Source organism: Notothenia rossii (genome assembly GCF_949606895.1).
Source record: "Notothenia rossii genome assembly, chromosome: 3".
Classification (NCBI taxonomy): domain Eukaryota; kingdom Metazoa; phylum Chordata; class Actinopteri; order Perciformes; family Nototheniidae; genus Notothenia; species Notothenia rossii.
In genome coordinates this window covers 79,085,399-79,112,948 of record NC_136901.1, presented here as the reverse complement: position 1 = coordinate 79,112,948, position 27,550 = coordinate 79,085,399, and the positions used below count along the sequence as shown (strand labels likewise).

General features: G+C 41.7%; 2 protein-coding genes across 2 annotated transcripts; one reads left to right on the top strand and one right to left on the bottom strand.

Moving 5' to 3' along the window:
- Positions 1-111: 111 nt before the first annotated feature.
- foxo4 (forkhead box O4) lies at positions 112-7,895 on the top strand. Its single transcript, XM_079671490.1, has 3 exons — positions 112-2,247; positions 2,742-4,295; positions 4,870-7,895. The coding sequence occupies exons 1-2, from the start codon at positions 1,807-1,809 to the stop codon at positions 4,269-4,271; spliced, it is 1,971 nt and encodes a 656-aa protein (XP_079527616.1). The 5' UTR covers positions 112-1,806; the 3' UTR covers positions 4,272-4,295; positions 4,870-7,895.
- Positions 7,896-9,309: 1,414 nt separating this feature from the next.
- sesn4 (sestrin 4) lies at positions 9,310-21,596 on the bottom strand. Its single transcript, XM_079671491.1, has 9 exons — positions 21,379-21,596; positions 15,222-15,419; positions 14,864-15,046; positions 14,077-14,322; positions 13,670-13,784; positions 13,365-13,489; positions 12,785-12,951; positions 12,551-12,695; positions 9,310-11,138 (listed from the first exon to the last, which is right to left on the bottom strand). Exons 1-9 carry the CDS (start codon positions 21,442-21,444, stop codon positions 11,049-11,051), a joined length of 1,335 nt encoding a protein of 444 aa, XP_079527617.1. The 5' UTR covers positions 21,445-21,596; the 3' UTR covers positions 9,310-11,048.
- Between the last annotated feature and the right edge of the window lie 5,954 nt (positions 21,597-27,550).

Here is a 27,550-nt window from a genome sequence, read left to right as displayed (position 1 = left end):
AGATAACAACCAACATATTAAAAAAAAATGAGAATCGGAATAAAAAATGTAAAAAAACATTGTTTTGTAGTTTTTGTTGTTGTATTTTATTAGTATCAGTACTCTAAACATCGGTAATACCTTAACTGACCGAAGTGTACCTTGGATTTAGCACACTTAACAGACTGTTACATAATGTAGTGTTAAGCAGGTACATGTTGCCTCATTCAGCTGCTGTTTACGCCTGTTCTGCTGTCACATGTTTGACTCCTTTTCCCAGAAACCCCCTGTGCGCAGGCGCAGAACGCTTCGCCTGACAGTGGTAAACAGACGTCAGAAGGGAGTCTTCGCCTCGAGTCAAAACAAAACAAAACAAAACAACTCAAAAAGAGACTGAAGGAGTGAATAATTGGACAGCCACGACGACAGGAAGTTTTAAAAAACTCATCGCGGATTAAAATCGGCCACTTGGTGGAAGTTATCGGGAGCTTTTCACGGACTTTTTCACGGATTGTAAACTCTGGAGTACAGCAGGAGCTTAAGCAGCTAGCGTTACGTAGGCTATCGTGCTGTTTTCAAAGTGCGGCGGGTTGGAGGCGATACACCGCCGAGGACACACAACTTCACCCAACACCCGGGAATACGATTTCTAGTTTGTTCTCCGGGACTTGGTGGCGGATCGACCGAGCTCCGGGCCTCGCTGAGAGGGTTTTATAGCCGCTTCTTCGAGCATCGTGTGCGGCGGCGGCAGCAGAAACATGGCAGATGGTGACATGCGCCTGGCCGCAATGTGGCAGATCGTGCAGACCTGAAGAACGGACTTTACTCACCAACATTTCTGTCATCTTTCCACTTTTATTAACTTTATAAACACCATTTGTCACTCACCTAAATCCCTTCCCTTTTCCCCCGCTCTAAATTGTTCTGGTTTTTAGTTTTAGCGGCTTTTACTTACAGGCCGAGGAGCTGGAGGCTGATCTTTAAACACTTTTTTACAGTTGCAAACAAACTGTTGTTAGGATGATCAGTCGTTTTTAGTTTTTACACTTAACTTTGATTTTTCCGGACTGGGTTGTGAGGTTGTTTTGCGCTATTTTTTTTTTGAAGTTTGTTTGGATGTTTTTTTTGGCTTGTGTAGATCACGTTGTTTACAAGTGTAGACGGACAGGGGCTCCTGAGAAGATCCTTTGTAATCCCTGTTTGTAGTCTCATAGCTTTACAGTAACATATAAACCCTGCCTGTTTTGAATAAGACAATTTAAATATAAAATGATACATTTTGTACGAAATATTTCTTAATTTTTTATTTATTCAAAAAATATTGTTTTTAGTTAGTTAGCTAATTATATTTTTCACAACATTTACCATTTAAACAAATATTTAAATTGTTAAATAATAGGAATGGCATTATTTTGTATCCATATACCTTTAACATTTTGGTATTCATTTGCAGGGGAACCAAAACCTCTGTAGAACCAGATGTTTTGGTGCTCACTCTGCCACTTTTGTTTTTATTTCATTCAAACAAAGGGACTCTCATCCCGGCCCTCCTTCATTCTATATAATCGGAAGGTTTATGATAGTTACTATTAAGGAGATTATTTGGGTTCCCTAATCTCCAATCTGAGGATTAACCGAGGCTATTGGTGTGCCCAGATTATTCCGTCTCCTCTCCAGGCCCCATAGTCTCTGGAGCATATTGTTTTTGTGTCAGGAAGTGTGTTTGTTTTTACTCATCATACACTTAAAGTTTACCTTAACTTTTTAGAGTAGATGTTTTAAGTCGTGACATATTTTTTTGGTTGAGTGTAAATTCAGAGGACCACCATGGAGGACTCTTCGGTGCCACCGATTGACCCAGATTTTGAGCCGCAAAGCAGGCCCCGCTCCTGCACATGGCCCCTGCCCAGACCCGACATCTCGGCTGTCAAAACGGAGGGGGCGGATGGCTCCGAGTCCTCCGCCGGGACCCCGCCCGGGGACGAGGACAAGCCCGAGCCCCAGCAAATCACGTCCGAGCCCGAGAAGCCTTTGGAGGCGGCGGGGGCGGAGGGAGGGGCCGCGGCCGGCGGGGGAGGAGCAACGCCCCGCAAAGGGTCCTCCCGCCGCAACGCGTGGGGGAACCAGAGCTACGCAGACCTGATCAGCCAGGCCATCGAGAACTCACCTGAGAAGAGGCTAACCCTGGCTCAGGTCTACGAGTGGATGGTGAAGACAGTGCCTTACTTCAGAGACAAAGGAGACAGCAACAGCTCGGCTGGCTGGAAGGTGAGCATGTGGGAGGTGGACATGTTTACTGCATCACTTTACAAGGTGGATTGTAGAGCTTTATGTGGCACAACTTATATATTTATAGCTTTACAATTCATGTTGCACCATAGAAACACTAGTATGCAGATAACCATCATATTACTTGGGCTGGGCAATATGGATATTTACACTCTTTCAAAAAAAGTGTAAAACTTTGTTTCTTTGGGTATTATATTTTGTCTTTTTTAATAGATGTATTTAATTATCTCATATGACTGCGCAGTGTTTCCCACATAATTTGATTCTATTTGTGGGGGCACAATTGTTTTTTATAATCTTTTTTTTTCAGCAAGGCAAATATAGTTCTGACTAATAACCCCTTGAAACAAAGCAAGTGGGGTAATCTAAACTTTGGCGAGTGATTAATCAAACAATGAAAACATGTTTAATGAAAGAAAGCCCACTGTGCATAATTTTTCATATTATTTCATGTTCTCTATCTCCTGTTTTAGAATTCAATTCGCCACAATTTATCACTCCACAACAAGTTTTTGAGGGTACACAATGAATCGACAGGAAAGAGCTCCTGGTGGATGCTCAACCCAGAAGGAGGGAAGACGGGGAAAGCCCCCCGCCGCCGCGCCGCCTCCATGGACAACAGCAGCAAACTGCTGAAGAGCCGCATGAGGGCAAAGCAGACCAAGAAGCAGGCTGGAGCCGCCGGGCTGGGGGGGGCAGGAGGGGGGCTGCAGGGCGACGGCAGCACAGGCTCCGGGGGCGCAGACAGCCCCAACTCATCCCAGCAGTTTCCCAAATGGGGGGTGAACAGCGGCAGCCCCTCGTCCCGCGGCAGCCTGGACGACTCTGACATGTGGACCACCTTCCGCCCGCGCACCAGCTCCAACGCCAGCACCCTGAGTGGGCGTCTGTCCCCCATCGCTCCGGGACACGAGGACGACGACAACCTGCCGGAGGACAGCCTACTGGGCCGATACAGCTCCAGCAGCCTGACCCCCACCCTCACCGAGACCCTCATGGAAGAGCTGGATCTGATCGATGGCCTCACATTGATGACCGGGCAGCAGGGAGGGGCCAGTCCCAGCACAGCCCCCCCGGCCCCTCCCACCCCGCTGCCCTCCGCCTCCACCCTGCTGCCCCGCGGCTCCAGCTTCTCCTCCTTTAACCAGTTGCAGCAGTCCAGCCTCCCGCCGCCCCCCCCCCCTCACAGCGGGACCCAGGCCTCTCCGTGTGGCAGCAAAGAGCCGTCATCCTTCAGCAACTCCCTCTTCAACCCCATGTCCAGCTCCGGCTCTCGTGGGGGCGGCCATTACACCAGCCATGTGCCTTCCAGCCTGGAGGCGCTGCTCACCTCCGACTCCCCCCCCCCCAGTGACGTGATGATGACCCAGGTGGACCCCCTGATGCAGAGTCCTGGAGGCATGATGGGCCTGGGCTCATCCGTGGTGGGCGTGAGGTCCAAACCCAACCAGCTGTTGTTGGGGAAAGGGCTGGAGCCCAACACGGTGGCCCCCATGGCACTTCAGCAGATGCAGCAGCGCCACCTCCACCTCCAGCAGCAGCAGCAGCAGCAGCAGCAACAACAACAACAACAACAACAACAACAACAACAACAACACCAGCACCACTCACAGATGGGGTTGGGGATGATCCTCTCAGGTATGTCTCAGGACCCGTCACAGCTCTCCGCCCTCAAAGCCCAGCACGCAGCCCTGCCAGCGGGGGGCTCTCACCCCGGGGCAGCCCACCCTGGCTCCAGCCTGCTGGGGATGGCTCAGTTGGGTCAGTTGGGTCAGTTTGGAGCTCCGTCCTGCTTCCAGCCCGGGCAGGACCGGCTACCCACAGACTTGGACATTGACATGTTCACCGAGAACCTGGATTGTGACGTGGACTACATCATCAACAGTGACCTCATGGACGGAGACGTCCTCGACTTCAACTTTGACCCCATCCTGCCTGGAGGCCAGGGCTACGCCGGCCCCGCCTCCACACAGGGCTCCGCTCACAGCTGGGTGCCGAGCTAAGTCCTCCGCTGTCCAGTCAGCCAGGTACGCTCATCACTCTTCCTCTATCAGTTAAACTATTGGTGCATGGGGCTGCAATTTGCCATTTTTATTATCGATTATTATTTTCTAGATCAGTCAATTCATTGTTCGGGTTATACAATTACAGTCCATACCAGTTTCTCAATTTCTAATTATATGTTTTCAGTTTAATATGATATAAAAGTGTGAAATCTCCATATTTAAAACACCTTAACCCTCAATTGGTTATCAAAACAGTTAGAGATTAGTTTGTCCTCAATCGACTAACTGAGTATTCAACTGATTGTTGCAGCCCTAGTCTACGTTAACCAAATATAATCGAATTCTAATGAATTAAAACACCTTAGAAGGTTCACTTTTTAACCTGTCTCACTGTAAATTGAATATGTTTGGGCTTTGGACGGTTTGTGGCATGAAACAAGACATTTATATCGAAATGATGAGCATTTCAACACCATGTAGAGCAGTACACATGGATTACATTTACAGTGGTTGAGCTGATATGATTTTAAGTACATCTTAAGGATTCATTACGATATATCATCACGAAAGACCGTTTTATCCTTTTGTCTTGCAGGAACTGATCTCCAATCAATGAAACCTCAAAATCGTTCTAAACAACCGGTGCATTCCTCCTCCCTGCTGGCTGGATTTTAAAACAAGATGCTTCTCTCGGACGTAAAAGACAGAGCCTCTCCCATGTCATGTGCCAAGACATGCGGAGGACAGGGAGGAGCTTCATGCTACTATGCACAATATTTCTCCATTTTTTTTCAAAAAACAAACACTTGCAACGATTTGGCTGCTAGCCGATTAACTTTTTTTCTTCTAACCAGAACTGATGTTTTTTAAAAGACGTGTGACTTGGTGTTTTAAAGAGTGAAAAGACATCATGAACTCCCCTCTGCTGGGGGTTTATACTTCAGTTTTTGTCACACCAGAATAGCTTTAGGGTGGATACGGTACGGGACTACTTTGGTATTGAAGATTCAATAGACTGTTTTTTTTTTTAGAAATGGCCAGTTTTCCATACTACACGAGCACGAACTGCCAGACCAAATGCTGTCGGAGGAAGAAGCCTCCTCACAGGATTGTGTTGCGAACAGACGGAAGATAAAAGACTGGGCGACTGGAGGTATAAAATGTTTGGTTCGACATCTCGCCCAATTGTAAACTACAATTATGTGTACGGTTTAAATTTCTCACTATAGAGAAAGAAGATTCATTTCTTTCTTTTTTTCAATGGAATTTGGTGATGAACAGTTAAGAGGGTCTGTATTTGCAGTTTGGCTATTTTGACTTCAATCCGGTGTGTTAAGGTAGATGTCAGTTAGAGGGTGTGTTTTTTTTTTTTTATCCCTGATGTGCAGTTAAACTAACAAAATGAAGAAATGTGATTTTTGAATTTATACACGGGGCATTCAAGGGTACATTTATTTGCCAACAAGTGATTGGTTGGCCAAGTATTATATTGTTTCAGACCGCAATATGCCACCACTGTCAGACATCTGATTATTATCTCCTCTTTTTTGTTTTCATCGAGCCTGTGCATTTTAATAGCACTTAGGTTTCCTGCGAACCAGGAACCCCAAACTAGTAGACACATTAGGTTATAACATTTCATCAAATGATTTTAAATCCTGTAAAAATAAATAAAAGTACGTGTTGCACATGTACACGATGAGACGCTATGCAGATTTATGGAGAGAACTAAATGAAATCTTGAAGGAAATAAAAAAAAATCACTTCTTGAAGGTTTTTTTGTTTAACATTTTCCTGAAATGTTGAGACTTTAATTATTCAAGAAATTAATTCTCTGTGTGAGAAGTACACAAAAAGAATATATTTGATTATAGTTTTAATATACAATTTAGACGACGTAATAAATGAGATATTAATACATATGAATATATTACTAATGACAAGTGATGTTTTTTTACATTGGAGGAAGCATTCTCAGATAATTTTTAACGGTAATTTTCTATACTTTTATTTTTGTAAAGAATGAGATGCATGTAGATTTTTTTACATAACCAAAGGAACACTAATATTTGCATGGCATGTAGGGCCAGCTTGGGCCTGACACAGTATCTCGTGTACATAAGCTTTGCAGAAGATGCCTGTAACATAAGAATCTGACTTGTAGAGTGAGGCAACGTGCATCCATACTTGACCATTTAAATTCACAATGATCTGCCTCTTTGTTTTTAATCGTGAATCCAAAAGAGAAACAGTCCCACTTTCAACATGCCGCCGGATTCTCATCTCAAAACGAGACTGATACAACCGTTACCTCTCAGGGTCGCTCACAAGAAACACAGGAAAACAACTTTATGATCACTGAATATATAGATTATTTTTGCTTTATGATCACGTGACCATAAAGCAAAAAAATAATCTATATATTTGACCCCTTTGTCTCTGGACTGGAAACCTTCACGTCTTTGTTTTCCTGGAGGATTTTCTGTCTTAAAAAGAGTTGACTTTAAATTTGACTTACCTTTTTTTATATCACCGGTAGCCGATCCCTTGGGTTTCCTTTTTTTTTTACTGCCAATATTTAAAACACTATAGCATGACTTTACTCAGTAGCAAGATGGACTTTATTTGTCCTCTTCCCCCCCGTACATTTTGTGCTTGTATTTAAATACTTTTGTTCATAATTGTGATCAGAAATAACATCCCTGCAGTTTGAACTCTCATCATTTCACTGCAGGTATGTGAGCCTCTGATTTGTACAAAGCACTCTCTCTTTTTTTTTTGTTCCACAGTTTTTTAAAAACATTATGAATGGTGCTAGATGTCATTTGTGACGTATCCTGCTGTACGCCATGATGCAATGGGTGCATATCAGGGCCTTTTGAATTCTCTGTACACAGCTCAAGGATGTGGATGAGGTGTTAGGTTAGAAGTTAGCACACGATCAAAAGTCCTTCCCCTTCCTCGTTTTTTATGTTTTTATATATAAATATGATAACCCCCTTCTCCAAACTGGTCATTAATTAGATCTGGAAACAGGAGACCAGCTTGTTCAAAGTGCATGATTTTCTTCTAAATCATAACATGTAATCGTTTTTAGAAAGTTGTATATGCAACTATTTTGCCCCCTATTTTGAATTAATGTCCAGGTGTTGGAAATGTTATTAACATTTAAAGGACAGACTGCAGCATGTAAAGGAGCGGTGGTTGGTTTGATGTCTCTAGTTTACTGTTGCCTCATTTAAAAAAATAAAAAAAAGGGCAGGTGTGGTGTTATTACTCCCCTTGTATCTCCCCCTCTATGTAATAATTATCTACATATTTTGTTCTTCAGTTTTTTAAGTAGCAGTTAGTCCCTTAATTTTTGTTTTGAACTGTTAAAATTGCCCCTATTTTACTCAGTATTTTAGTATGCGGCAAGGGTTTTTCTTTCATAAGGGGAGGGTGGGGTGGACATGGAATGATGAGTTGTGCATAAGCCAATTATGTTTATGATTTTTGATTAATGTTGATAGATTTCCCCCCCCCCTACCTCTTTATCTTTCTTTACACATTGTAAAGTCAGCCAGAGATGACAGTCAGTTCTGAAAAGCAGAAATAAATTCAATAAACTGTTTAACCCACTGTCTGTGTCTTTGGTTTCAAAGTGATTCACTCTTTATGTTTTATTGAAGTCAGACTGTGTTCAGTTCAGCCGCCAGGGTGCGCTGCTGTCACACAGCTACTGTAACTGTCAGATAAACAGTATGTAATGTGTACCCATAAGGCTGGTAAATATAATGTGTACTCATAAGGCTGGTAAATACAACGTGTACCCATAAGGCTGGTAAATACAACGTGTACCCATAAGGCTGGTAAATACAACGTGTACCCATAAGGCTGGTAAATACAACGTGTACCCATAAGGCTGGTAAATACAACGTGTACCCATAAGGCTGGTAAATACAACGTGTACCCATAAGGCTGGTAAATATAACGTGTACCCATAAGGCTGGTAAATACAATGTGTACCCATAAGGCTGGTAAATATAACGTGTACCCATAAGGCTGGTAAATACAACGTGTACCCATAAGGCCGGTAAATACAACGTGTACCCATAAGGCCGGTAAATATAACGTGTACCCATAAGGCTGGTAAATACAACGTGTACCCATAAGGCTGGTAAATACAACGTGTACCCATAAGGCTGGTAAATATAACGTGTACCCATAAGGCTGGTAAATACAACGTGTACCCATAAGGCTGGTAAATATAACGTGTACCCATAAGGCTGGTAAATACAACGTGTACCCATAAGGCCGGTAAATACAACGTGTACCCATAAGGCTGGTAAATATAACGTGTACCCATAAGGCCGGTAAATACAACGTGTACCCATAAGGCTGGTTAATAAAAGCCAGGATTGAGGACTTTTTGAGAAATGACGTAAAATATTCTGTTACAAGTCAAATGTCCTGCTTTGAAAAAGGGTACTTAAGTACATTTAGTATTTAATCAGGAAAATGTAACTTTAGCATAATAAAATAAAACATTTGATTTTATAAAATGTTGGGTTGTTACACTTATAACAAAACATTTCAATTATAAAACTTGTTTTTTAGTGTGTGAAGAAACCATAAAACTGAAGTGAGGTAAGTACAACATTTCCCCCTGAATTGTAATTAATCAGAAAGATTAAAGGACAGTAAAAAATACTTAACTCTCCATCATATCTTCTTGGTCATATATCAGGAGAGTAAATATATTCATGATATTGGAAAAAGTAGTTTAAGCAGAAACGTAAGTACATTTCCGTCTTATTTCCTTTGCTTTGATTCAACCTCACAGGCGATCAGCAGACGGTCAGGTGGTGGAAAGATTTAGAAACCAATAAATGGAACTTAAATCAAATGGTTTAAAACTCGGACTTGTAGAGAGTAAGTGAGAAACAAAAGGATTGCTCGATATGATTTGGTTACAGTTTAAGGTTTGTGTGATTTACCACACTATGAAAAACATTGAGGTTTCCTGGGGATGAAAGTAAAACAGGAGACAGGATTTATTTTCATAGAGCATCTTTATAGAAAACATTTCTTCACATTTTCAAAAACAGTTTTTTGCTTTTTCACTTGTTCTCTTTTTTTAAAGACATTTCTTGTTTTTTTTAAAAGATAATTATCCTTTATTTTTATCTGCTCAAGTTGAACATGTTTAACATCCATCTGTGTCAAAGGCTCTTTGCTGAGTTGTTGGGGCTCCCAGGTGTCTGATAGAGGACACACACTGACAAACGCCAAGAAAAAAAACTTCTTTTTTTCAACTTTTTAAACCCGTGTTAAAAAAGGTTACCCAGCTCCCACCAGAGCCCACATCCAGCCTCCAGTAGTCACGTCCCTCCACTTCAGCAGCATCCAGCTGTATTCTGAAGGCACCTGTGTTATCAGCGCTTTGCTTGACATGCTCGATATGCACTTGTTTATTTTCTACATCCTGCAGCTACTAATTCTAAAGTCTGTCAAAACTCTACGTCTACCTGAGCTGCAGCACAACAAGCAGGTCCTACCGTCAAACCCAGAAACAAAAACTATAAAAATAAAAAAAGACAGAAAAACAAGATACACGCGTTTCAACGAATAGTTTGCACATTGTTCTGCTTTGCAAATTGTACCGTGGATTTCTACTTGATAATCAGCTTTGCTACAGCTCACAAAAAAAGCTTAGACACAAAGCTTTGAGCAGAACGTCTGAACTCATGACCAGTGCAGATCGACTGGGAATTTTTCATCCATCCAATCCTTCAATTTGCTTCTTTAACGTCTGAAATTCAGTCTCTGATTTGATCACTTCTGAAGCGCAAAAAACAATCATTTAGCGAATGGCTCAGCTTAATCCTCAATGACTTCCTAAGTTTAGTTACATGTTTTCTTATCAGGCGTAAATTAAGTCTTGAAAACATTATTATCTTCAAAATCCTTCTGTGTGTCAGCGCTGACCTGAACGTAACAAGTAGAGCAATAATTCACTGTAATCTGGGGTTGAGAACAAAAGCTAATTTGAAAGTTACACGTCATACAGTCTCAAATATTTGTTACACGTCATACAGTCGAGAAGAAAGGCGTCAGACACACACACACCGTGCGTCTCAATGTCTACTATTGAGTTACCTTGCATTATAAATATATAAAGTTTAGAAAAGTGCTTATTAAAAGAAACTATAGTGATGTGATAACTTCCAGCAGTGTCACTGTGGTGTTTGTTCTTGACCAGCATTAATACGAAATGTTAGGGAGGGCGAAACGGTCATCCTTCACTGTCCTCCTCCAACACTGACGAGGATTGTCAACAAAAATAACCTGGTCTCCCGTTAACATTCAACGTGTACAAAACGATATTTTTTGGGGAAAGCATAGTTAATACAAAAAGGAGGCCAATCAAACTAAGGAGAGTGTTGCACTGCTACTACCGAGCAGCTTCGTACAGAATGAACACAAAACAAAAAGGTACACATTGAAACATCTCTAGGAATAATTGCACATAACGTTTGAGAGCCGAGATGTCTGATGAGAGGACTTCACAACAGGAGAATCTGCGTGAGGAGGGGGGCGTGGCACACTATGGTATAAATACATTACATCTGAGAAAAAGAAAAGCACATTCATGAGGCACAGCTACAAAACCATGAGCTCTGTGTCCCTAAAAGTGTCCCTCTCGTCCCACCGTCTGCTGTTGAGATGTCTTCATCCTCGCGTCTCTCTGTACCGGCGGAGAGTTATTTAGCTCGGTGCCTCTCCGAGCGCTCATGCGATCATGTACTGAGTGATGGCTCTCAGCGCGTAGAGCAGCTCCGCCTGCAGCCGGGCCTCCATGATGAGCAGGTTCACGTGTATCTGAGGGGAGGGGAGGACATGGGGTTCACTCAGAGCGCCTCACAGGGTTCAGAGTAAACAGTGAGGATTAGGACGGCACCAAATAGATAGAAGCCTAGTTCCTGATATTGATATTCAGATTTAAAAGCTTTGCTGATTTGTTTTCTTTTTAACGTCTAGTCGTCCTGTTTAAAGCCAGTATTTCAGTACAGTTGCAGACACAGAAAAGACTACACTATTATTATTAATGTAATACTATGATTATAATTACATTCGAGTGGTGGCTGTGTATGATTGCCCCATCATTCCACAATCCAAACATTCACAATAACCTCAAAAATTCAAAAACTATTGAAAAAAGATGTGATTAATTCCAAAATGATCAAATATATTGTGCTTCAAATATTTGTGGGGCGTTAAAGGTGGGGTAGGTAAGAATGGAGGAACCAGCTTGAGTGCGCTAGAATTTGAAAATACACAACCGAAAAAAATCTGCCACTTCCTTACAGAACCCCTCCTCCAATACACACGAACGCGCACATGACCAATGAGGGCACGAGATAAGTTTGTGCACAGATGGAAGGCTGACAGGCAGGTAGGCCATCCAGTTATTTTAGCCGGGCCGGCTCAGATGATTGGTCGTGCTTTTTACAGTACTACGGCTTCCACAGATGACATTTATTTATGGATTTATGTTAAGAACATTCCATGGAATATAACAAAAAGTGTTTCTGAAGTGAATTACCTACCATACCTTTAAGCCTTTCAAAAAATAAAATGTTCATTGCATTAAAAAAAACCTGTTAGCTCTCCCCAGTGGCAGTTCTAGAACATTTTACATGGGGTGGCAAAGGGGGGGCAAGAGGTCATGCCAGGGTGGCATGGGAGGGCGGGCAGTACGTGGTATTTTATACTGTATATATATATATATATATATATATATATATAACCTATTTATTGTTAAATCATGCCCTAACATAAGTGTTCTTAATGCACAAGAGAAACAAGGTGTTCAGACAAACAAACTAAAATATAGTATAAAACAGCTCAATACTTGTGATACCCTAGAATTCTGTTTACTGTAAGTACAGTAAAAGTACTTAGTTATAATTAAGTACACAAATAACATCACCCATCTCTTAAGAGAGCTAAAGGTGACCTGCTTTCCCCCCCCGTAGATCCGCCCCTGGCTCTCCCTCAGTTAAAAGTTATATTCATAAAAGAAAGTGAAGAAAAGAAAGAAATTCACTCTCGAATTCTGATAAATCACTATTTAAATTAAGGATTTGTATGAGGATATGTTTTAAATGTACTTCTAGAGTAGTGACGTCACAAACAAAACAACATAGACATAATGCTTAAATAAAACACCTCTATGGAGGCTTCAAATGTAGCAAAGATAGTCGGTAAAGCTGTGTTAAAGGGGCTCTTACCCGCTCTGAAGGTTTGAGCGGAGCCAGACTGAGCGGACACACTGGAGTTTTGGTGGCGTCTGGAAAGCAGGCCACAGCCTTGATGTACAGCTTCAGATCGCGCTCCAGCAGCTGGTTCACTTCTCCATAATCATAATCATCGTACCTGTAACCACAAACAAACATTCATTTATCTACTAAACACAAAAGGAAGCAGGGCTTTAGTTCGAGTCTCAAAGGGTGTTTGTGTCTCACCGTATTCCTAACACGCAGTGGATGTAGTTCCAGATGGCCCTCTTCAGGTCGGGGCTGTGCATCGAGGGGAGGGTCGTCACGCTCCTGAATCTGTCGTCCAAGAGATGGCCGATGTCCGAGTACAACCTGTTGACTAAGGAGAAGCCGTGGTCCTCCCATGAATAGTCCTGCAGAGAAAACAACACATCAAGTCAGCAAGGTGGCGATGTTAGCTAAAGATCATCAAATATTAAAGTGCGGCAGTGGTTCCCAACCCTCGTCCTTTTGTAAGCAGTTCAAATAAGACGGTTGTTTTTATTTGAATAATTTAAGAAGCCTTAAAGAGGTGAGATGTGATTTAACAAAGACGGAACAAATCCCAAAGGTAAAAGGAAAAAACAACATCATTTTGTAAAGCCATTTTTTCTCTGCTTCTCCAATCTTCTAAATCATTTTATGATTTTGTTCCTAAAGAACCATAAAGTATGGCATCAGGATCTCAATGGGGTCTGAGGGACGAAGTCATGTGTAAAAGAAATGGAAGGTATTTTCTGACGCCGTGGGATAACGAGCCCTAACACCCACCGTGACCGACCCTCACCTGAACTCTAAATACTTGAAAGTGGTCCTCCTCTCTGCGAGCAAACTCCTGGTAGCATAAGTCGGGGTCTGTGATGAAACGTGTGGGGTCTGCAAAGCATATCATCTCCTCCTCTTCTTCCATATCTAAAAAAAGAGACGATGAAAGCAACAGCGAGGGAGGGGAGGCAGAGGGAGTGCGTCAATAAATGTAAATTGCTCGAGTTTCACACCATGTGACTTCAAATGTAGCGCTCGAGATAGCCATCAGAAGTGAGGGGGAACACCTGAGCGGGGTTTTCTTGCCTGTGTGCTTCTGTTGGTTACCTGTTTGCTGGAGTGCTTGTGTCTGCAGCAGCCGCTCTTCTCTCTTCTCTCGCTCCTCCTGAGACTTCTGAATCTTCTCCTTCAGACACACCATGTCACAGCTGGAGTCCAGAGACTATCCACACAAACACAGATAAGGTTTAATAAACCTTTCAGGAAGGAACAGACAACAGGCTGAACAATGAACTACCCAATCTTACATTATAGATTCAGATGCATCTGTCCTTTACACAAAGAGCTCTGTGATGCTGTATCAGATTAAAATGATCACCCTACTGTACACTTTTGTAATTATAAAAGTATATTTTATTCATGTTTGCAAGTGGAATATTTGTGTTAAACAGTCTACTTTGTTCTGCAATTATCAGTGATTTTCATTTTAAGAGCATACAGGTCTGATTTGTTACCCGTCTTCGAGTTATGTGTTCGGAGGGAGTGGCGAGCGTCTGAGGCACGTTGGCGTTGCCGTTGGCAGCATCGATGGGGCAGAAGGTGGGCGGGGTGCCGTTAGGAGACTTGGAGAGAGAGGCAGGGTCTGAGTCTGTGTCACATCCAAACACAAAGCTGCAGAGGGAGTGGCAGTGAGCGAGGATCACCACGGCCTGCACCAGCTCCGCCAGAGACCAGCACTGCTCGCCCGCCTTCAGCAGCGCCTGACAGACAGAGCTCAGGGTCAGACACGGCCCTTTATACTCGTTAGTGTGCATGTGAGCAGGGTGATTAGTATAAACAGAAACTGAAATGAGCGGAGAAAATATCTTAACTCAATGAAAATATATAGTCTGGCTATTTAAAAAAAAAATGAGAATGAACATACATTTATTTTAGTTTAAGTTTTCTATTAAATATCAATTCCTAAAAAAGAAGACAGCAATTGATCAGACGTGACACTCCAGCAGAGGGCACTGTGCTTCACAATTAAAACCTGCTGTTTTTCACACACAGTCTGGATTTGTAGAATTTGATAACAAGAAAATGATTTCAAGAAGTGTAATAAACAAACTGCTGTCAAACGTATATAAAGACTAAAACTAGCAAACGCATACAGAAAACTTTAATTCATAGGTTTATAACCTTGACCCTGAGAGCTCACTTCTGTATTGTGTATTCTGTAAGTTGTAATGGGGAATCATTTGATACTTTCTTGTTACGCTTTATTTAAAAAATGATTGTCTGCATTTTGCTGTGCTGTACCTGGATGTGTGAGCAGGCAGTGAGCCAGGGTTGGTGGGCCAGCACTTTGTTGATGTGGTCAAGCAGACGAAGCCGAGGGGGGGCTGCCTCCAAACCCTGCAGCCACACAGGGTCCCCGCCCACCCTCAGGAACTGGGCTGAGTGCAGGTACACCAGGTAGTTGCAGTGATGTCGCGCTGCAGCCTGAAGGGCAAGGTAAGAAAAAGTTCAGACATTTTTCAAACAAGGTGTTATTCTTTCATTTTGAATAATACTTCTATGATCCCTGCTGGAGAACAGCTTCCAAATCGACTATCGGTTTGTTCACAGTATGGCGAGATCCTGGGTTTGTATCAACGAGAGGAGAAAGGCCACTGACCATGATGGCGATGTAATGGCGGTACGGCAACGGCAGGGGCCCGTCCATGTGCAGGATGTAGTGCTGTGTGCGCAGGAAGCTCTCCAAGTACTGCGGGTGAGAGGCCATCTGCTGCGACACGGCGTCCACGCTGCCCCTGCTGACCAGAGCCTTCATGAACAGCAGCGACACGCGCTCCTTCTCTCCGTTCACCATCACCTACAGAGAGCAGGCAGAGAGGAGATGGTTTCTGACGGGAGAAGCACAAACTTTGTTCCCGTTTGTTGTTGCAGTAAAATCGGGGGATGATTTATAGCTGTGATCATGTGTTTGATGCTGAGGCAGAAGTCATTGGACCTGAAACGAGGTACATTTATAGATTTATCTAGCAACAGAAAATGAACTGGCATACATTGTAATAATTGCTTAAATCAGTATATCAGCAAAAATCCCCCAAATAAACGGATTCCACTTGATCGGATATGGAAATTTTAAGTAATAAAACTAGATTAATTGATAGAGAACGAAAACCTTATATGCAGCCATAAATGTCAGATAAATGTTTTCTTTGATTTTGTGTACTACTGCTTACATATAAATGGTGATAAGACGTAATAAAACAGTAACACAGGGCAGACTGTCCTTTCGGTGATTTATTAAAACTTATTTTATAGCCAAGAAAAGTTGGCTCAAGATAAAGTGCAGCTTCAGCGTCCACAACGTGTGACGACGGGCACCGACTGTGCTTTGGACTGGAGTCATGTTCCACACCTTAAATCAGCTCATGAGTGTTGAAGGAACAGCGGCCGTGATGCTGGGATACCGGCGCCGGTGGCAAGGCACTGCATTCCTTACATTATTCTTTCTGCAACTAAAACAAGCAAACAAAGTGCTCAGCCGCCAGCTCCACAGGCACCGAGACGCCACCTTGCGTTGGCAGCAGCAGGATCTGAAGCCTCATAAACATTATCATTACTACATGTAGCTGAGCCATATGAGTCTCCACATCTGTTAATTAAAAGTGGATGCAGTATACAAACTCAATAGATGGACTGATACAACGACGAAACCAGGAAAACATTACACCCAGGGGAAAGGGGGATTTAATGCTGGGTGGAACCGCAGAAGAAGAATCTAATGTGAAATGTGGGCTTATGAGGCCTTGAAGAGGGAAGGTCCGCAGTAGCAAAGAAGTGGATGAGGCCAAACACACAAACATAGGTGGGATTGGGCCGAGGAGCCCGAGGCCAAGAGAAACAGACCCATGAGGAGAGGGAAGCTGTCCTGCCCTCATAGGCACAGCCATTTATTTCCTCCCTCGCCATCATACAATGGCCTCTAGGAAAAGGTGTTTAGAAGCTCAGCCTTGGGCGACGACTCAGTTCGCCTGAATGTGAAACCTGAGAGCACAGCGCTGATCAAAACCAAATGCTTCACTGCAGTTGGAATTGTACGAATGTTGGCAAGGACTTGCCACAGCACAAACTGCTATCTAGGATTAATTCTTTCCCCGACAGCTCAGTTCATGTCACGGATAGTCAGAAACAATGTCCACGAGCGGACCATGTTACTTAACTTGAGCCAAGCACGGCTCTTTGGTATTCACCACCATGTTTATCTGGCTAGTGGCTTCATGTGGTATTTCATTTCTCTCTACAGTGGACGAGGGTTTGATCCTGCACAAGACTCCACCTCTTGACCTATTTACGCTCAGACCTAGAAACACACATTAAATAAATCTAATGATGATTTGAGCCTCATCTCATAGCTTATATAAAATGGAGGAAAGTCAAGAGGAGGATTAAAAGGCAGCGAATGAACTGCACTAAATAAAACCTCCTTATAGTCGGACCCTGACCCACTCTGGTCTGTCAGCAGACATGAGGACAGGCTGGAGGGCAGAGCACACAGGTGCCTGCCAATCAAAGGCCTCCTGACAAGAGCACATTCACACAAGTATCTCTCTGCAAACACAAGAGCTGCCGATTAGTATTCTGGGCTGCAGAATCTACGTTACTGCTTCATCAAGCACCAACCGGCTTGGTCACTTAAAGGAAAAGGCCTTACAGAGGTCGCTGCTTTGAGGTCGACTTGTCAAGGACTTCTCATGCAGGGAGACCACTAATTCTGTCCAGTGTGTCACTATAGAATAAGCTACGATCGCAACACAAACAGATTATGACTGATCCATGTGAAACTGTTCAATCACCATCTCTCTGTTTAATTTGTAATAGTAAAACCACACACTCCTTAATCAGAGGTTTAAGAAATGGTGGTTCTGTAGTCAATGTATTAACCTGAATGATGTTATGTTAATGGAAGTATCAATATTTGAGTTAAAGATTAAACAGTTATTTTTCAGTTATTAATTAATTCAAGTTACTGAAGAATGGAGGCCAAGATGAACACAATGCACACAGTATTAGGATGAAAATTCTGCTAATACTTGTGTAACTGCCAGTATGTGATGGCAAGCTGACACTTGCGCCACTATAACAGTCAGCTGATGTATAGCTGTTGAATGAACATCACTTTTTGTTGCAGTGCACAGCTGACGGTATGAATGCAAAACAATAAATGTACTCCGGGTCTCAGATTTACGACCTGTACCAGACGTCCCAAATGCAACACTGGAAATATGGCGCCTGCTTATGAAAAAAAACAGACTATCAAGAAAAACTGAGTCTCTGGCAAAACCTTATCAAAGTGGGTCATCGTGAGCAACCAGGTGACGCAATGCATCTGGGCATAACACAGACTGCTACTTGCTCCAGTAGGGGCTGTGTGAGCTCTTTGTTCACAGTGTGAAGGGAAAACACATTATATCTGCATAAGCTTGATTCAGAAAATGTAACTGTTGCTGTTAGAAAATGTTCAAACTGAAATGAGAGACTGGGCTGCATAGCCAGATGATAAACCCACTGCTATTTTACATACAATATGTAAGCATGAGAACACAAACTCCTCATAGCCAGTGGGCAAATAAATGACTAGTTTTGTCATTAATTTGATTTTCAGCCAGTGTCAAATCTACAGAAAACAAGTGACAAGACGTACTCATGTATAGACAGAGGAGACAGGAATTGTCCTCACCAGCGTCACCCCATCAAAGAGGAAATTGGCGTTTCATGAAACTTCATGAACAAGTCTGGACAAATGCGACAGAAAGTCAATTCTGAAACAGGAACTACAGTTGATGTGAGCACAGCAGGAAATAACACATCCTACAGTTTTAACTGAGTGAGCTGACAGCTTAACATGAAAGCAAAATTGAAAGTCAGCAGTCAGCAGCTCGAGACAATATACAGTAAGTTGATGATTATGCTATGAGTAATTTTTTTAAGATTCCAAGATTTTGAAACTACTGAAACCAAAACAAAAAACATCTTAAATGTCTGACCAGTAAAGCAATGAATATTTCAGTGTCTCCCCACATCCATCCCAGCCCATTTATCAAAACACTTTCAAATCAATACTTGTGATTAATATACCCAGGGAAATAAGGTTTAAACAGACATGTTTTGCAGAGATTGTGTCCAGAGACACCCATGCATTTTGCTTCGTGTTTTTTGCCTGCCCACAGATGCTGCACACAGCCGTAGTTTTGATAAGGCGATACGCTCCTTATTGTCCACCCACAGGAAAAAAAAACACCCGCATTAAACGAAAAGAAAAAGCTGTTAACAAGCATATTTTGGTTTCACATAGAAGCAAACAGTCTCATAGAGAAATATATTAAGGCTTTGCGCACACAACCCTATTCATTCTGCTTACAGTACGCCCAGCAGCGAAGGATTTGGAAACAAAGCCATTTTTTTTCTAGTCAAAAACAAGCTTGGGGGTGACAAAAGCGAGAAGGCTCTGTTGATATTGAAGCCCTGCTCTATTCAAATCAAAAGATGAATTCAAACTTGTGGCCTGGTTGCAAACGATAGAAGAAGAATTAAAAAGCTGCCTGTTGTGGGAAAACATTTACAGGTGCAGATCATTTGACATTCAAAAAAAAAAACCTTCCCTTGCCGCCACAGGAGAGGTCGTTTGTATATTGATCAGAGAGCAGCAAGAGGCAGGGATGACATGAAAAACAGGAGTGACGTCGCTGAAGGGAGGAAAGGTAAATGCAGACAAAGAGCGGCTTTGATGGCAGGCTGGCAAACAAAACAGCAGCACTGTACAGGCAGGAATATGAAGATGTCACACAATGATGTGGAAAAATTATGCAAGCAGTCCTCTAAGGGGAATTGTGTCAGTTTGAGATGAGACGTGCATGTGTGCATGTAGTGTCTCTCCAGTATGAGTGTGATTTTGGTGGGCTGCAAGAGGGGGGCTGCTGCGGATACAGGAGAAGGACATTCAATCTGCATTCCAATTGAGCCTGGAGGGGGTCCGTCCTTATCATGCGCCGGCGTTCTGCCAGCATTAACCCCCCCTCTTAAAAAAATTACCGGAAACACAAGCAGCCAGGGCCGGTTTTGGCCTTGCAACCTGAACTCAAGAGTGTAGCGCAAAACAAACCAGCTGCAGCCCAAAGATGTTTGGAGAGGGGGGGAGAAGAGGGGAGGGTAAGGACAGCAGATACAACACAACCAAGACAAACAAAACACTGTGCTGCAGGGTGACTAAAGAAATAGAGAAAGCCAAGCCCATATACAGCAGATGAATTATTGGACCTGTCAGAAAACAAGGCAGGCAGGTAGAGCAAAAGACGGATAACAAGGTAATTCAAAAACAAGCCGAGGCTGAGAGGGTTATAAAATCGGGTGCTCAAATGAGGTGTTTCTTAAATTGCCTGCTATATACTTCTTTATTTTAAACAGCTTTGGGGTGCAATATCTTTAAGGAGCTGTAGTACTCATAGGGTTATTATGGTTTGCATAAGCATAGGTCTCAACAAAAATACTGATTGTTTGCCATTTAGTTATAACAATGACGTACTCAAATGGCCTGTACAGAAAAATGCCAGCAGAAAAATGCAAGCTGATTGTCAATTAATATGAACATAACACAATGAGAAGGGTACTGAAAGGAACACATATTGGACTTGAACCCAAAGTGGAGGGTTTTGAATCCCTTGTTGCTCACATTCCTCCCTGTTTTGCTCCATTTCTGGACTCTAATCTGCAGCAAACATGGCTTTTTGGACTGCACTCGGGACAGCGCCCCCCTTCTGTTGCAAAATGGAAAAACAGCCACAGAGGAGAAAAACAACTTTGATTGGCAGTCCAGTTCAGCCAGCAAAAAACAGCACAATAAAAGTCGCCAACATTTATAGCGACTTGCAGTAAAAAGGACTGATCCCCATATAGCCTCATAGATTAAAAGCATTTACACTGTAGGGTCACCTAGAGCATTGCTTATATATTATTTATGGTGAATAAATGTCACTGCATTACTCCACAGCCACCAAAACTGACACACTTTTTTTCCTAAATCTTCAGATGATGTCATCGTCACCTATAGATTTCTCCTCGTACTGCAACATTCATATTTGTTACTGCATTTAAACATTAGTATTTTACTGTGAACCTTATATATAACCATGTACTGTAAAGGAAAGCACTCAAATCACCACTGGTGAACCAACAAAGGAATTGTCTTCGTTACATGGATTGTGAAGGCATAACATCACAGTGGCTGCACAAACAGATTTTGTTCATATTAATGTCTTAACGGTAGCTTGTTATACCTTGATATAGCTGACATGTAAACGACTGGAGATGTAAAGGATTAAAGGTATCTTGATGGGGATAAAAGGTGGCAGCTCATTACCCCCAATTAAACAATTAAAACTATTTTTGATTGTCTTTTCAGTTTGATTCAACTCTAGCATGATTGCTCTATATACCGTTAGCTAAGTTAGCTAGCTAAATCAGTTTGGTAATGCTATTTTTGCTCACTAGCTAGCTTCTAGTTGACAAGTAAAAAAGTTTAGATATTTAAAACTGTTTAAAACTGCAATAGTCATATTTTCAATAAGCTGTTTCCTGTCTAAACATGCTATTTAAATTTAAAAAAGACAAGGAAGCTAAATGAAAGAGGTGGTTAAGATACGAGTTGTTACTCTGATACAAAATAATCCCTTTATCAAATGAATGAACGTTACCCAGGCGACACAGTTAGCCGTTAGCTTTAATTGTGCTGAAACTATTTCAAACTGCTTCGTCTCTTGTCAGCTTACCTGTTTGTGCACGCGCTGACACTGGGTTCTCAGGGGGTACTCCATTTTACTCGTACAGATGATCATTTTCCAATAAAAGTGTGCTACTGCATGGATGCGGCTCTGTCTTTTCCTTGGTGTTTTCCAAGCTATAGCTAACAAAAGGCAAGACGAGCCTGCCTGCCGCTAGTTGCAGTCAGCCCGTCGCTCTGGAGCTGAAGACTGGGACAGTAGCAGAGCGGAGAAACCTTCCACAGGCTGACAGCTCCGGTAACAGTGTGGCCAATCAGCGATCAGGAGGCGGGGCTACGGGCTCAGAGGCTCATATCAATGCTAATGAACTTCTGCAAACAACAGCACACACAGTCCCACTTTACAACACTGTCCCAACCAGTGTTGTAAATTAACCAAGAGCATTTACTCAAGTACTGTACTTAAGTACAATTTTTAGATACTTTACATGAGTATCTTCAACAAAAACCACCTGACTCAGGGACAGCTTTATTATCCACAGGCCATAGGACTATACAACTCCTGATCTTTTTCAAAACTTCATACCATTCATCTGTTGGCATTGGCATACAATAAGCCGTTTTGTATTCTACTGTACAGTATTTATTGTTACACCCTGTTTTAAGCTCCTGTGCTGATTTATCTTAAACATAGCCTACCGTACACGTGAATTAGGGGAATGTTGAATCTGGAAATGTTAAGATCTGGGGCCTCATTTATAACGCCGTGCGTAGGATTCACATTGGAAGGTTGCTTATGTAGTAGAAATCCGAAAAATAGTTCCATACATTTTCCGCCACTTTCCGATTCACCAAACATTGCGTACCAGCGAGGAAAGTGCGTACGGCACTTCCTACGCCAGTTTCCCTTTATAAATCACAACCGACTCGAAATGCGATGCAGCTTTTGCGGGCTTCACGTAATACCCATATTTGCCTATAAATAGAAACGCCCTTTCATTCATTCATTCATTCATTTTAAATGACTGCATGGAGAAGATCGCAGGAAATGACGACAGAACCGCTAAAAAAAAACATCTCACACCGTGTCAGATTTTGATTATTTTGGGGAGGTCGAGATAAATCATATTGTTTGGTGGATGTAGTTTGAACCAGAATAGCAGCATGGAGGTCGGATTGTCACCAAAATAAATAAATAAGTGGTCCGAAAAAGGCTAATGACAAAAAAAATACACAAAGCCTTCCTCAGGCAGTGTGTTTGTACCGGGGACAGGAGACCCCCCCTTGAAGGTAAACTGTAAGGAATGATCGGGGAATCCCTCGGGAGTGGAGTCATGACCACTGGATCTGAATTATGTTTTTGTATTTGGTGGTTTGTGTCCCAGCTGTCGATCAGCTGTGCGCAGCGTCTCCACTGCAGCCTGTGCATCTCAACCCCCCCCGCAGCAACTCTATATCCGTCACTTAAAGGAAATACAACTAATGTGTTGTTATATTAGCTGTACAATTTACCACATATGGTGCTCTTAGTTTCCATACCTCCTGTGTTTTACGAGCGACTTATCAAGTCTTGGCAAACGGCATAAAACACGATTAAACATTTATTAAACATATATAAAACCATGCGCGTATCTACAACCTATAGAAATGCAAAACGGCGTCAGTTTAGACGTAATTCTGTCCTCCTGCTTACCGCATCATTTATGAGAAAACATTTCATAACATTAACACAACATATTCAAGGTGGTTTTAAATAACATATCTGTATTTATTTATTTCTCCCAGTTATGTTTTTGTGTGCACTGAGGAGTCTCAAACAGGCGTTTGTTAAATCATTTTAAGATTGGCTTTAACCAATGTTTGAAAATGAATTCTTCATATATGATAAATGAGATGTAACATTTTATTTATGGTATTATTTCCACATATTTCTCTCCATTCTTCCTTCTGCCAACGGTGTCGCAGTTTCTCGTCTCTCCCGTTTTTGTGCTTAGTGCGTACGCATGGGTTAGAGTTTGCGTGGAGGACCGCACGTTTTCCCGTCAAGTTAGTATTTTAGAAATCGCAAACATTGCGTAGAAACTGCCGTACGCCATTTTTCGAGCGTATATCCCTTTATAAATCAGCCCCCTGGTCCCCGAGGGGCCTGTCTCCAGTGGTGGTGTGTCAATAAGCAGGACACATTTCAGTACTGTAAAGGGCTATGCATACTTTTATACAGATTATAGGTTCTTGTACTTTACTTTAGTATTTCAGTCACATGCCACTTTATAACTCTAATGCACTGCATTTCAGAGGGGAGTATTTTTAACTCCACTACATTTGTCTAACATTGACGTCTATCATTATTAAACTGCTTTCAGGGACTGAGTAGCTAATTGAGAAGGGAAGTGACCTTCAGGTGAGTTCTCGTTTACTGCAACAGCACACAATGATTATTCATCAGTTTGTGGAAGGGACTTATCAGTTTCAACAGGATAATACATATAGACAAAGACACCCGGTTTGGTGGAAAACTGACTTAAACTGAAGATCTGATCTTAGAGAGATACTATTGTCCTCATATAGATGCCGAATTACCATAAGGGACACAACATGACCAGAAAAAAACACAAAGTAACCAAAATAGTACTACAAGGAGAAGCAACAACGACTACAAAGAGATGTAACTTTGTGCAGGGATTTATTGAGTCCTCGCCTCTTACTGAAAGGGACCTTTGTTCTATATCAGGCATATTGTTATTGAATTGAATTAAATCAGGTTGTTTTTGTGACTGAGAATCAGGACATTCATATCATTTGGTTGTTGTGTTTTTGTACTGTCTTACCAGCTCCTGGCTTAAGATAGGGTCATGTGGTAAGCGTGACATCTATTATTCCAGCAATCACCATGTCAATCATGTCAAAATGTAAGAATTTAGATTTGTTTTCCTTTTAAAAATGGTTACATGATTCTATGGAAACTTCTGTTTTATGAAAGTGGAAATCAAAACATTTCTGGTTGGTCAGTTAAAATGGAAAATGATAGTATTTGCAAATGAACCTCCATATTTGCAGTGTAATATCCACTTACAAGAAAAACACTTTTGCTATAAATACAGATCTAATGTCTAAAATCACCTATGAGTGTTGAAAATATAAAATAGTTAACATCTGAGTAAAAATAAAGCAGAGGAGAGCTCTGGTGCGGTAAACAAGTGACACGAGACTATAAACTTTCCATATTAGATTAAATAGCAGTCTGCACAAACATCATGTGAATCTACTCCAGCGGTAGGCAGAACCAGTCCAAACCGGTTAACTACAGTTTAAATTGATTCAGGAGAAACATCAAAAAAAGGTTGGGACTTGTCCTGGAAAATATCTGCAATAATAAGGGGGTATCCAGAGGTTAAGCCTACTCCTAGATGAATCTAAGGACTGTTTTCATTATCTAAAGTGACCTCAAAGCAAAGGTGACGCCTTCAATTATATATTTTCGGCCAACCCACAGTCCAGAACACAAAATACTGAATGTTCTACGTCAGGGCTATTCAATTACACATTCAGTTGGGCCAGATTTTATATCTACAAAATTCAGCTGGGCCAGACATTCAGCGGCCTGTAAAAAGCGGGTAGTGACACATTTTAAACCAACACATACTGCGATGAAAAACATGCAATTTTTATTCATTGTTCATCTAACAAAGGTAGGTCAATTAGTGCATAAAAACACAACAAATTAGCATTAATTTAACAGAATCTGAAAAAAAAGTGCACAGTTGGAGCATTACATTTTTTTGCTTTAGAAGTCAAATATTCAGGTTATTTTTTTTTAACCAGGCACATCACAAAGTGCATACTGAATACAATAATAGCAGTCTTAATAAATGTCCTCACATACAAAAAAACCACCTAAAGAGATCCAATGCAACACAAAGAGGTAGTACTCTAGCAATACTATTTTTTCACTTTTCAAGTAATAACAAAAAAATCATACGTTTTGGTCACATTTGACCCAGACACATTACAAAGTGCATTTAAATTAATACAGAAAGAACTGTCAAACCCTTCAGTTCACAAACCCATAACAAGGGATACGGGTAACTATATGAATTAATACTACACTACACGTCTACTATAGTAAACTAGGTGCTTACTATCACCTCATTTGTGATTTGTCATCGCTGACTTTCCCAATGGGAGAAGGGACATTTTTTGTTTTGAACAAGAGCAGTGATTTTTGGCTCATAGGATGTCAATGCAATCCTAAGACATTGGTGAAGAGTGCTGTCAGTCAGGGAGCAGCGAGTGCTACTTTTGATTGAGTTCATGTGTGAAAAGCTTGATTCACATGTGTATGTTGATCCAAACATACTGAGCACACAGATCGCTACTTTCTGAACGTTAGGGAACTGCTGTAGCGTCCCCAGCTGAATAATGGTCTAACTCTCAAACTGATGGTATCCTTTTATTGTACACACATGCATGTATACATACATTAATTGTCAAGTACCAACGTAAGAGCTAAAAAAAGAAAGAAAACACAATAATTAGACACCTTCTCACAGATAAAACATCTCCATTCCTTATATAGCAGTTTTGTAACGTAACTACTTATCTGAAGTTAATTTCTCCGTCATTCATCCGTCATTACACGTGTTTACAATCATAGACTTATAAAGAGTGAACGCCGCATCGACTGCTACTGCCTATTGGCGCTGACGAGCCGTGGGGCCGCCATCTTGGACCGGTCACCCGCTCCACTCAGTGTAATCTGTCTGGCAGGCGCAATGAAGTGTCAGCGCATTTAATCAATCATAACTCGCTGAATACAAAACTGATTTTCACGGGGGGGGTTTTCTGCAAACGTCATATATGTAGGCATGATACCGGACACATGATTCTGCGTATTTTAATATTCACAGTAGGCTTAACAGCAATAGAATATTCTGGTATTTGATAGCCTATGTGTTATGTATGATAGGTATTTTGCAAAAGACACACGATATATAATATAGGCTAATATATACACACACACACAACATGGCCGTATCTACCATTGAGGTCACTGAGGTCCGGACCTCGGTAATATTTTTCGAGTATATATAACAAAACTTGTGAAATAATTGCACTAAACGGGGTTATTTGTAGTACTTCCATTTACTGCATATGGGGGCGCTGCATGACTACGTAGCCTCGATTAAAGCAAACAGAAGAAGACGACATTCGTTCTCTATTCACTTCCGGCAAAAGTCCCTAGAAAAAAAAAAAATCCGGATCTTATAACTATCAAAATAAAAGTACAAAACTAAAACTTTACCACAGGAAAACATCGGCACACAAATATAACCACCTCTACAAAAGGTTAAACATATTAAAGGTCATTTACACTCCCACCAAATTATGAGTGAATGTTAACTTTATAGATAAAGCACGAATAATTTCTGAACTCGATTTGACCTTTAACCTTAACTCTTATTCCATTAGAATGTCCATGAATAAGTGTTCATACTGTAAAGCAGTGGTCGCCAACCAGTCGATCACGATCGACCGGTCGATCGCGAGTGTGGTGCGGGTAGATCGCGGACCGTTAAAAAAAAAGTAACAAAAGAAAGAAAAAGAAAATTAAAATAATAATGTTTGAAAAATACTTTTTTAGATGTAAACCTATCATCCACCACCCCGTTAGCAGGTGCCACTTGATTGACGTATATTTGAGACACCTCAATAATATAATACATTAACCGTGCTTTACGTGAACTTCATCATGACACAAGAGAGGACGGCAGGACTGTAATTTCCCGTGTTCAGTGAACGCAACAGAGGCAACACACCAGACCAATCAGAGAGTTGCATGGAAATACACGTGTGCTTGTGTCATTCAAGCTCGGCTCTGTGTGTGTATGGCGATAGCGCATTTAGTGTGATAGAGAGGGAGAGAGGGAGTGAGGGAGAGAGAGGGACCGGTGCTAGCGGGGACCGTGATGTTAGCATCTGGTTAGCTAGCTGCACCAACGGACATAAGGAGCTGTTTCCACAACGAGCTGGAGGAGTCCTCTCCTGTCAGACTGAGGGGCTCAGGTGAGCTAAAGGACTCTTGAGTGTTTAGAACAGTTTTGTCACAAATTATTCAAAAGATTATTTCCGCGGCACACCTTTATATGATCATTATAGTTATACAAACAATAAGAGAATAAATGAAAAACAGGTATGAAATAGCCTACTATATGGCAGTAAAA